This window comes from Taeniopygia guttata, chromosome 9, assembly GCF_048771995.1.
Source record: "Taeniopygia guttata chromosome 9, bTaeGut7.mat, whole genome shotgun sequence".
Taxonomy (NCBI): Eukaryota; Metazoa; Chordata; class Aves; order Passeriformes; family Estrildidae; genus Taeniopygia; species Taeniopygia guttata.
Genome location: NC_133034.1, coordinates 13,658,512 through 13,670,330, shown reverse-complemented (window position 1 = coordinate 13,670,330; position 11,819 = coordinate 13,658,512). Strand labels below are relative to the sequence as shown.

The 11,819-nt window shown below is 47.5% G+C and overlaps 2 protein-coding genes across 3 annotated transcripts; both read left to right on the top strand.

The window, feature by feature from the left end:
* Positions 1–61: 61 nt before the first annotated feature.
* PIGZ (phosphatidylinositol glycan anchor biosynthesis class Z) lies at positions 62–5,468 on the top strand. The gene is made up of 2 exons (XM_041718161.2): positions 62–1,015; positions 1,414–5,468. The coding sequence occupies exons 1-2, from the start codon at positions 898–900 to the stop codon at positions 2,973–2,975; spliced, it is 1,680 nt and encodes a 559-aa protein (XP_041574095.2). The 5' UTR covers positions 62–897; the 3' UTR covers positions 2,976–5,468.
* Positions 5,469–6,208: 740 nt separating this feature from the next.
* LOC116808685 (nuclear cap-binding protein subunit 2) lies at positions 6,209–9,844 on the top strand. Of its 2 annotated transcripts, XM_032749963.3 has the most exons (4): positions 6,214–6,421; positions 6,511–6,692; positions 7,414–7,552; positions 8,136–9,844. In XM_032749963.3, the coding sequence occupies exons 1-4, from the start codon at positions 6,341–6,343 to the stop codon at positions 8,205–8,207; spliced, it is 474 nt and encodes a 157-aa protein (XP_032605854.1). In that variant the 5' UTR covers positions 6,214–6,340; the 3' UTR covers positions 8,208–9,844. The 2 variants fall into 2 exon arrangements, with proteins under 2 accessions (XP_032605853.1, XP_032605854.1); XM_032749962.3 differs by lacking the exon at positions 8,136–9,844 and having other exon boundaries at positions 6,209–6,421; positions 7,414–8,129.
* Positions 9,845–11,819: the final 1,975 nt, after the last annotated feature.

Here is an 11,819-nt window from a genome sequence, read left to right as displayed (position 1 = left end):
CGTTTCTCCCAGTAAGCTGGAGCGGGACAGACTGATCCCAGCCCTGGCTGTGCCCGGTGGGGTGTGTGTCTGTGCAGGGAGCAGTGGCGCCATGCCCAGCACTCAAACCCATGGCTACGGGCAAGCAGTGCCCAGCTGTGGCCCCTGCTGTATTGCTTCTTGTGCTTTTGCTCCTGTGGCCCCTGCTGTATTGCTTCTTGCGCTTCTGGTCAGTTACGGAACAGCCGCTGAACAGGAGCCGGCATGTGCCCAGGCGGCCAGTGGCATCCTGTCTGGCCTGTATCAGGAACAGTGTGGCCAGAAGGATCAGGGCACTGATTGTCCCCTGCATTTGGCAGTGGTGAGGCCACACCTTGAGTGCTGTGTCCAGTTCTGGGCCCTCAGTTCAGGAAGGGCATTGAAGTGCTGGGATGCACCCAGAGAACCTCTGGAGCACAAGTCCCATGGGGAGCAGCTGAGGGGGCTGGGGGTGGAGGAGGCTCCAGGGTGACTTATCCCACTCTACAACTCCCTGATGGGAGGGAGCAGCCTGGTGGGGGTCGGGCTCTTCTCCCTTCCGTGACAGGCCGAGAGAACATATTCATAGAACTGAGACTAACAAACTGTGCCGGGGGAGTTCAGGATGGACATCAGGAGGAGTTCACAGAAAGGGTGACTGACACTGGAATGGATGGCCCGGGAGGTATTTAAGGGAGGACTGGCCGTGGTGCGGCTCACACGGTGGTGCCGGGTCGGTGATCCCGGGCCCTTCCCAGCCTCGCCGATCCCGGGATCCCGTCACTTTCAGCCGGCGGGGGGGGTGGGGGGCGCTGCGCATGCGCGCCGGGCTCCCGCTGCGGCGCCTCGTCCGTGCGCCGCGCGCCCCCTGGCGGAGCGCTGTGAGGGGCCGCGGTCGCCATGGTGGCGCGGGCGCTGTGGGTGCTGCTGGCGGCGCTGCGGGCGGGCTGGTGCCTCCTGCCGCAGAGCGGGTACCTGCACCCCGACGAGTTCTTCCAGGCGCCCGAGGTCATGGCAGGTAAGGCGTGCGCCCGGGACGGGGCGGGCTCGAAGCGGCGCGGGCAGCGCGTCCCGCAGCGCCGGCCGGGCGGGTGTTCCCGAGGGATCCCGCCCTGGCGCACGGCGAGTCCCGCAAGCCCCGCAGAGAGGATCCGCAGGGCTGGCCGGGCGGGTGGGTTCCTGCTCTGTTCTGTCACAGCGAGCCACATTACTGTGAAAGGCTTCTCGATGTTTTGTAAAAATGAATGGTACGCTCCTAAAAATGTCAAGATTGACACCAGTTTCAAAAGTTTAGGAGCTGCTCTGTATTGTGATACCTCTTATAACAAGTAGTATCCCTAATGCTGAATTTTTGAATAAAATATATTATCTATATGTATTTTTTTTATCTATATGTATTTTTCTCTTCCTCTGTAGGAGATATTTTAAATCTACAGGTCTATTATCCATGGGAGTTCCTTACCAACTCTCCTTGCAGAACAGTTGTTTTCCCATTAATGACATCAGGAGTTACGTACTGGGTGATCAAGTCTTTGCAGCAGTTGGACATATGTTCAAGTTGCATCAACAGCTACACTCTCCTTGTATCTCCTCGCCTGCTCTTTACAATATTTTCTTTCATACTCGACTATAGTGTTTATCGATTGGCCCCTTTCTGGGGAGCGGATCCGTGGAAAGCACTGGTGCTTCTTGCTGGATCCTATGTCACGCTGGTGTTTTATACAAGAACATTTACCAACACACTCGAAGGACTTCTCTTTGCTCTTCTCATGGTACTGGTTTCTTCAAGGAAGTCCAGTGGCTGCTCAGCAGAGCCTACAAGCAGCTCTCTCATAGGTGTCATAACAACTGCTGGGTTTTTCAACAGGCCAACCTTTCTGGCATTTGCTCTAATGCCCCTGCTTTACTGGGCTGGTTTAATTGTTGACTCTCGAAAGAGCATTAAAACTCTCATAAACCACTTCTTGAAGTTTATCCTATGTGCATGTTTTACTGCTTTTGTTTTCATAACTGCTGACACCTTCTATTTTACCTCCGTGAGCTTAGACAACCTCTACAGCACTAACAAGAGCAGCCTAATTGAGATAATCGTTGAACTACATGACAAAATGGTAGTAACCCCCTTCAATTTTCTCAGCTATAATCTTAATCCTCATAATCTTGCACTGCATGGAAGTCACCCACGAGTTACACATTTTACAGTCAATGGAGTAATGCTGTTTGGTATCTTACACATTCTGGCCATCGGTGCTGGCTTTAAAATGCTAAAGAAATATGTCCACCAGTTAATGCTGGTCAGATGGTGTTGCCATGGGCTGCCTGGGTTCCTGGTGCATTCTGAGGGCAGTCCAACGTTGCTGCTGTTTTATTTTGTTCCTTTGGCATTTCTGTCCCTGTTCAGTCACCAGGAGCCTCGGTTTCTCATCCCTCTCATCCTGCCGTTGGTCCTGTTCAGCGCGTCACCAAACAGAGCTGTGAAATGGAAACTCCTCGTTGTTCTGTTCAACCTTCTGGGGGCACTAATGTTCGGGTGCTTGCACCAGGGAGGGCTCATTCCCTGTTTGTTTCACTTGGAGCAGCTCATCCATTCTCCAGCATCCTCAAGCCATCCGCGGCACTACACTCTGCTCTTTGCACACACCTACATGCCTCCAAGGTCTCTGCTCAATATCAAGAAGACAGATGTGCACGTGGAAGTCATTGACATGGCTGGGGCTGGAGAAGAAGTCCTCTGCCAGACAGTACAGCAGCGAGCAAGCAATTTTACCTGCAGTGACTGCCACATCTTTATTATAATCCCTGGTACTGTCAGAGCTGCAATTACAAAATGTGGTGTCTCATTCAAGAACGAGACTTTGATATTTCCTCACTTATCAATGGAAGACCCACCACAAATACCTGTCCTAGCCAGTGGAAATTGGAGGAGTCAGTTAGGACTTTACATCCTTGAGCTAAACAGAGATCATCAGAGCCTTTAGATTTTAGGAGAACAAAGTTTTAGTCCTTTACTTCATTTGGGAGCTGTCTGATGGTGGTGTGAGACCTTCCTCTTTCATACACTCCCCATTCAGCATCAGCAGTGGCACTGGGAGCTCTCCCACACCTCTTTATTCCCATTCCTCACACTCTTAGGGTGGCCAGTTCTGGACAGAATCTGCTTAAAATTTGACTTACTCAACCCTGTGGTATTTCATATGAACTTTTGTAATTCTTCTGATGAGAGAGGATGAATTCAGAGCCCACCAAAACTGTGATTGAAGCTTAGCTATTTCCCTGTGAGGTTTATTTTTGAAAGCTCTAATAATCTGGCAGGGTTTTGGGACTGTGGGGCGTTTTACTGATAATAGGCATTAATTCAGCTGCTGGAGAGAGGTTACATGTTAGATAAAAGCTGATCTGACTCAGTAATCTTTTATGTTCTTAAAAATTCATTAGACCAGACTGCAGTCACCACTGCCTTGGGGCGGGTCTGTCTTGAAAAATCCCCAGCACTGATCTGGCAGAATCTGATTTAGAACATGGAGGCTGCTTCAGTCTAAATACTTGTGCTAAATCCTAAAATCCAAGCTTTGCGTGTTGAGCCTTCCTTGCCACAGTTCATCCTCGAGAACGTGCTACCCACGTACCGCCCGTGCAGCTCGGGAGGGCAGCACCGAGGTGGCATTAAGCGCGGGCGGTGCTCCGCGGCTGCAGCTCGGGCGCGCCTTCCCCTGCGCGCTCCCGCCGCGCTCCCGCAGCCGTCGCTGCTCTGTCACGACTGTCGCCCCGGCAGAGCGCGGCAGGTCCTGCGGGAGCTGGATCGCGGAGCTGCGCGGACAAAAAGCGGGGAACTGGGAGGGATTTGATCCTCCGTGCCGTTGGACCAGATGCGTTTCTGAACGGGCTCGGCACAGCTCAGAGATGCCCCCGTTCTGCTGCTGTGGAGGGAAGGCAGCCCCGAGGAAGGAGCCGCATCCGCTGCGCCCCCTCCTCGTGCACTGACTGCTCCCATTAACTCAGCTCAGTGGCAATGACAGCTGCTATCCTGGCTTTCCACTGGAGAGCAGTCCCTTTTTAAACTGGACACCAGCAACTGGGCTTCAGCTGACAATGATGTATACGCTCAATAGCACAGCATGACCTACAGTATTTGGTTTTGCCTAAGTGAACTTCTGGATCCAAAACATCCTGACTTGGCACACGCGTTGTAGATCAAGCCTCTCTCTCTCTGAACCAAATCTGACACTTGAATTATTTCTGCTCACAAAGGTGGTAATGCTTCTGGCAGTTCTTCACCCACACAACCTTACATAAGGTCTTAAGAGCCAGGTTTTCAACAGAGACAAGAATAATACAGGTTAGTGCCAGGCTCTAAGGAGAATCTAGGAAAAATGAATATATGAATGATTTGTCTGTATTTTGCAAGCTATAGGTATGACCTAGATGTTTAGGGAACATGGCTCTTGTTCTCTTGTAAAACATTTTGTCTTGTGTTGCCTATATGTTCATCCTACATCCTTCACTCTTCACTGCTGCCTGCCTGTAAGTTAAAGGTGTGTGTTTGGGGGCAGGCAGGGGGAGAGAAGGTGTCTGTCTTTGTACTGGTGACTCACAAAGTAGTGTAAGTGCTTGTGAAAGCATTGTGACAGCAAATGTATTTTCCAAGTTAGTTTTCTTTTTGCTCTCTTGCACTGAGACAACACAACTGTGTGCCACAGCAGGTACTCCATGTCCTGCTTCCCATTTTCAGCTTTCTTAAACAACTTAAATCTTGAACATTATTTTCATAAAACTTAAAAATTCTGGCAGTCTGAGTGGGGTACATCTTGAAACTCTTGGGGGATGTAATGGAGCACCATTCCCATGGGATGATTACTTCTCTACCACTGCACAGGTAACCTGCAGAGAGCCAGCAACAGAACCTGGACTACAAATACCAGCTCAGATTAACAATATACTGCTTCTATCTTGCCAGCCAGACCTTTGAATTTACACTGTAGATGCAGTTTCTCCATCCATGCAGGAGGTTTAATTTTACCAGCAATTCAGAAAACTATCAAAGTACAAGGTTCTTCTCATCTGAGATGATAAAAGGAGTGGAAATTACCCTTTCCAGTTAACTGAGCCTCTGCTCAGCTGGATCAAACAGTGAAACATGCTCTGAAGGAAGGTTAACTGCTGTAATGTCATAGATGTTATCAGATACAGTGTCCTAAGCAAACCTGCCCCAGGTATTATACGTGATGGATGTATCATTTTCCATTATGTATCTGTATTTTCATTTATATGTAGAATGGCTCTATTGGTCATTTTTTTCTCTGTAAACCTACAATAGACTTGAGTTGTGCTTTTAGGATAGCTACTGAATCTCTTATACCTTCCTGTAAGATGTCTGTTATCCTGTCCATCATCATCACTTAAAACCCTTCTTGTAACAAAACTGTGTCAAATATAGAGTATTACTCCTGTATAAACAGACATTGTTACAGGTACTCCTCTGAGAATTGTGATTTTATTTTAAGTTTCTTATCAAGCACTTAAAGTGACAATCTTCACAGCATTGTGGGTGATTATGAAGTAAGTCTGTTTGTTCCTGAGAACCGTGGGACATGTATACTGTCTTTGAAATGGAAATCCATGAAACCGACGAGTAGCAGCTTCCCGCGTTCATGCTTTCCCGAGGAGTCGCTCCAGGCCACGCGATGAGGAACGCACCGTTCAGTCCGCAGCTCGCCACCCACAGCCCGGGCCCGGCCGGGGTCCGGAGCGGCTGCCGGGGCTCCGCTGTCACCCGCCGGTGCCAACGCGCTCCGTGCGCTCGGCGCAGGGGAGCGGCGGCGGGTCTCGTCTGTCCGCAGCTGCCGCCCGCTCGCAGCGGCGGTCACGGCGCTGAGCCGGGGCGGCCGCCGCGGCCCGGCCCGCGCGGCCACGACCACCCCCGCGCGCGGGCGCCGTCCTTGAGCTCGGCGAGGAAGGCGTCGCGCAGGCGAAGCAGGCGCGGGGCCAGGTGGCGCTGGCCGCGGGTGAGGGCGCCGGCGGTGACCCGGGCGGCGGCGCGGATGGGCCGCGACTCCGAGAGCCGCTCCACGAGCCGCGGGCTGGAGAGCAGCAGCAGCAGCGCCCGCAGCACCGCCATGGCCGCCGCGCTCGCGAGAGGCGCCGCGCGCCCCGCCCCGCCGCGCTCGCGAGAGCCGCGCATCGCCGCGCCATTGGCCGCGCACCCGGCGGGCGCGGGGCGCGTGCGCGGGGCGCGGGAAGGCGGCGGGGGCGGCCGGGCCGGGGCTGTCGGTGTGCGCTGTGCCGGGGCTGTCGGTGCGTCCCGGGCCGGGCACCGCCGGGCACCGCCGGGACGGGCAGCGCCGCCATGAGCTCCGGCGGCACGCTGAGCATCCTGCGCAGCGACTCCTACGCCGAGCTCAGCCAGTACCGGGACCAGCATTTCAGGGTGAGCCGCGGCCGGGGGCGGGCGCCGCGCGGTTCGGCCGGGCCGGGCCGGGCCGCGCCGCGAGGTAACGCTGTGTCCTTGCGGCCCAGGGGACGCGCTACGATCAGGAGCGGCTGCTGAGGAAGAGCTGCACGCTGTACGTGGGGAACCTCTCCTTCTACACCACGGAGGAGCAGATCCACGAGCTCTTCGGCAAAAGCGGAGACATTAAGAAGGTCATAATGGGGCTGGACAAAGTGAAGAAAACCGCCTGCGGCTTCTGCTTCGTGGAGTATCCTTGTGCAGCGCGGCGGGATCGGTCAGGGTGTGGGTGAACTGCTCTGCACGGCAGGCTCTGAGTCACCAGGGAGTTCTCCGAGGGTAAAATTAATCGTTTGCTAAAGCGTTCTTTGGGAGACCCTGGCGAGAGAGAGCACGACTGGGCTCACGGTTGGACTTGATGATCTTACAGGTCTTTTCCAACCGTGATTCTGTATTCGAGCATACACTGCATGTGGAGTGGGTTTAGCAGATTGCTTTCACTTTGATACTTTAACCCAGACAGCTCTTAGGTAGTTGACCTCTGCACTAAATTCATATTCTCCTTGCCGAGGTAAAAAGGTCTTTCTTTTCATAAAAACACACGTGTAAAGTTTCCATTGGCGGCTTTCATCCCCGTCGTGTGACTTCATTATGTGCACATTTCTGAGGATCATTCTGGTACTGCTTTCAGTGAACTCACCAGATTGGTGAAAGTTTGCAGCATGAACAGAGCATGCCTGGGTCTCCCCACTCTTTGGCAATATAATTTTGTTCTATTAAATGTTGGCATGATTGACAAACTTATTAATGCTTGAATTGCTGCATGTTTCACCCTTTCACTATTTTCTTAGGTGGTATAATTTCATGAAAGTGGTTCAAGCAAAGACTTGGTTTTGTAGCCCATCTGGTATTGTTCATTTTCCCATGTGGTGAAAATCGAAGTCCATTTTTTTCATTAACATATTCGTAAGGTATTATGCCAGAGGAGATGCTGAAAATGCAATGCGATACATCAACGGGACCAGACTTGATGACAGGATCATAAGGACAGACTGGGATGCAGGGTTTAAGGAGGGCAGGCAGTATGGCCGTGGACGATCAGGGGGGCAGGTAGGTTGTTGTACAGTCTGGGGTTTTAAGGGAATGGTGACTTTGCCAAACTTCTTGATTTTGAATGTACACAGAACAATATCAGAAGTAGCAGCTTAGGCGTCATTGTTTAAGATAACACTGGAAGACATCTGATCAATGCCAGTATAATTCACTAGGAATAAATAACTCTTTTGTAAATTTCACTAGAAATACTTGCAGAAACAGCTCTTGGCTGCCTGGGGAGATAATGCTATTAAGTAAGCCCAGAAAATGTAAGGGGCTGTCAGGAACACACAGGACAGCAGTTGGCATACCACAAGTGGAGCAGGTGGCAGTGGCTTCTACTGCCAAAGCCCAAGGCTGGAGATCATTGTTTGGGCTGTGTTGGTTAGAGAGTCCCCAGACACGATGAAAGAGGAAGTTGGTTGATGCTGTTCTGGGCTTCTGCATGATGCACTTTACCTTTTCTTTGGTCAGACAGCTCCATGTAGCCACTTACATGTTGTGATGTCGGTATGACTGTATTCTACTGCTGTAACAGTTTTTGAGAAATTGTTTATCTTTGTCTTTTTTGGATTTCTCTTTCTTCCCCCTTCGTTAGGTCCGAGATGAGTATCGGCAAGACTATGATGCTGGAAGAGGTGGCTATGGCAAAACTGTTCAGTGCCAGTGACTCCTCAGCCTCACAAGAGAACCAAATCTGCATAGTAAATGTCCTCAGGCACAAAGTAGGCCTGTTACACACAGTTCACAGAAACTCCTATCCACGTTCCTGTGAGCACATCCTGTGTTCAATACCTCTTTGTTTTAATACCAGGATCCAAAGCATTGCAGAGGACCTGGGAGCAAGGCTTGAAGCATTAGAGTGCCGAGGTGTTGGTCTCAAAATGCTGCTATAACTTACTGAAAGGAGCAAAGATGTTATGTTATGGTGCTTTTTTTTTTCTCTGGCAAAACTTGATTATTCTACTGGGTTTTGTTTACATTGGTATCACAGGGTGTAGAGCAGTGATAAAGGATGATTGGTGGATGTTTAAGAGAGGAAAGCAAAAGGCAGAGAGCCTGGAAAGGAAGTGGAATTTATAAGGAGATTTTTCAGTTTCTAGAGAAGACTTTTAAGTTGCAGATTTTCTGGCATTGCTGGATTAGCATCCTTTTCTGCTGATTCTGTTCCTAGAACGTTTACATGAACAGCCATAATAAAACAAATTAGATTTAGTTCAGGAATCATAAAGTGAGAAGCAGATGAGCAGAGAGGAGGAAACAGACCTCTCTTGTCTTCTACAAAGTACAGTAGTGATTGCATGGCAGAGAAGAGCAAATACAAGAATTACAGTACTACTATTTCACCATTTGAGTACTAGTATTTTGCCCTATCTGGTAGATCTCTGCAGCCTTAATATTTGAGGACAGTATTTTCCCTGTGCCTGTAAGGGTTGCATGAAGCCAAGTTACCCCCAAAATGGGATGTTTGAGGAATTGGTTTTTAATGAGATAGTTTCTTCCCAAAACAGGTTTTCTATTTGAGAACTTGATTTCAGACAACTTAAAAATAGAAATAAAAGAGATTTGGGAGGAGTTTTGCTTTCTACTGAGCATGTGATAAGAATGGTAAAAGAATTTCAGGATTATGTAGCTTCTTGTGTTTTGGTTTTTCTCTTTCCCTGCTGGATCCTATTCGTAATGCTTGTTGATATGTTGGAATTTTGATGTACCTCAGACATTGGTTTAAAAAATGTGATCCAAGATCAAGGAAATTGATTTGCTGAAACGAAATAGTTCAAAAAGAACTGTTACAGGGCTTTGAAATTTCTTCAGGGACTTCTGAGTTCTATGTAAATGGAAATTCCTAATTTTGTGCAAATACCTTGTTGTCCATGACTCCTTAAAAACTTTCAAAGGTGTACAAAAGTTGAGTTTTAGTCACTGAAGGTATTGTAGGAAATTTTGATGTGTTTCTTACATACAGTTAATCACGACTGTTACTGTAAATTAAAAATTTAAAAAATAAAAAACTGTTATTGTAAATACAAGTGAGATTGAACAACTCCTTACTTAGGAAGTGTGAGTTTAAGGTTTTTGGCATGTCAAGTAAAACTAGACTTTTGGGATCACTTGGTGCTGTTTTGCAAATAAGCTTTGAACAAAATTACCTTTTCCAATATAGTACATTTGACTATGAGTTTACAGCCTGTAATCTGCTCTAGAACACTGCTGAAGTTTATTTTTTGTTGTATCAATTTTGTGTAAAAAATATGTTACCAAAAACTCTAAAGTCACTTTCTTTTAAATAAAGCTGCAACTTTAAAATGGTTTGTTACTTTTTTTTTTTTTTTTTTTTTTAACAAAATGAGTGAACTAGAGGACCTGTACTCAGACTCTTGGTCATATCCTTTGTTTTAATCTCTTTTAAGATAGAAAGAATGAATATTCTTTCCCTTTGCCAGGATTTTCAGGTTTGTTCTGTTCTTACCTGGATTCTGAAAGGTGTTTGGTTAATGCTCTTCATTCTGGTTTGAATTTCTTTGGATTACAGGACAGAAATTGTTTCTTGATAGTGAAGTAAATGTGAAAATCTTTGCTGTGTAAGAAGTAATTTTCAAGGTGATCTTCCTTATAAAAATGAGGTCTAAAATTGTTTCTTTAATGTAAGTACTGCCAGTACCTCTCAGAAAGTCATTCTCACATGAGATGGAGATGATAATAAGATTGTCTGTCGCAACAATCAGTGTTCCTTGCTGCTTATGTGCAATGGGTCTGGAAAGAATGTTTTAAAGTAACATGTTCTGTTTTGAGAGATACCAGTCACAATGGGATTTAAAACCACCTGGTATGTCATTTGGACTCTTAGAATCTCAAAAGCTCAGTATAGAGGAAATTGAACATGGTTTGATTGTTGCCTTCCCTAACTGAAATGGCATCTGGGTCTGCAGAACCTAGTGCTTAATGAAAGGAACTGAATCAAGTAATTGAAAGTTCTCTGGGGACTTCTTCAGCTTTCTGGCACGCTGGTGCAGTGTGATTAGGTTGTCTTGGAAGGACAGAATCTCCCATGCTTCTTGCACAAGCCACTTCATTACAATTGGAAACACTTTTGTGGAAGTTCAAGCTCTGTGTTAGCGTTTCTAAGTACTTGTTCATCATAATTAGCTACTTTTATGAAATTGTATCCATTAAAAAACCCAGCAACCAAGAATATGAGTGGAAACTTAGGTATGCCTTGATGGAAGGGAGGCTGTTAGAAATTAGAGCAGTTAGAAATCAGCCCATGAGACTGGTGCAGGCTCATGGGCTGATTTACATACCTCTCAGGCAGCAGTGGCTGCAAATAAGGTTTGGATTCATAACATTTGAGTCTGGGAATTGCAGGGTAAGATCAGTAGAGTGTAAAAGCATTAGAGACATTTGTTTTCAGTGACTGACACAATAATCCTGTTAACAGTGTCTCAGGGCAGGCTCATTCCAAGGTGGTCTGTGTGTTAGGTTACTTCACTGCCGCGTGCAGCAGGCAAGCTCTGCTCAGGGTGTTGCAGGCACAGTAGCTGTTGCTGTTAACAGTCCTTTCTACACAGAGAATTTAAAAAACAAAACAAAACAAAAACAACAAAAAAAACCCCACTGAAAATATTTAAGCTAATATCCGCCACCGCCTCATCTTCCACATCTTGTCAGATTAGGCTTCTTGTGAAGGAAAAAAACTGATGAAAACTGCTAAAATTTACATGGTTTGAATATGGTTTCATCTCTAGAGGAAAAACAATCCTACTCAAAGGAATGCTATCCACAGGGACTGACCTGCTCATAAGCTTGTCTATTTGAGTTTCTAAATCACAAGTACCTTATGCCAGGGCATATAAATGAAGACAAATTAGGGTGTGCATTTTTCTTTGCACTCTCATGTTTCTCCTAGCTGAGTGTATTTGATACTTTCAGGTAAGTCTAGGGCCTTACCAGTGTTGGTGGTGTATCCAAAAATTGGTGGAGATGGGGAAGTGTCCTGGACTTCAAAACACTGTGTTTTGGAATCCATGAAATGATAGTATTGGTATTTAAGACTGTGTAACTGCACAAAGATACAAAGTATATTGCACGCCTGCCAGTAGAGGAGGGTTACACGAGAAGAAAGTTTGCTGATCTTGAGAAACACCTTTCTGAAAGCAGGAGAGATCACTTCTTGTGTCAGGGTTCCACAGTTTAGGAGGATGACCTTCCTGCCACTCTGCTTCCCAGCCTGCTCTCTGAAACAAAGATGAGCTTTACTTTAGTGAGGTAATATCATTCTCCA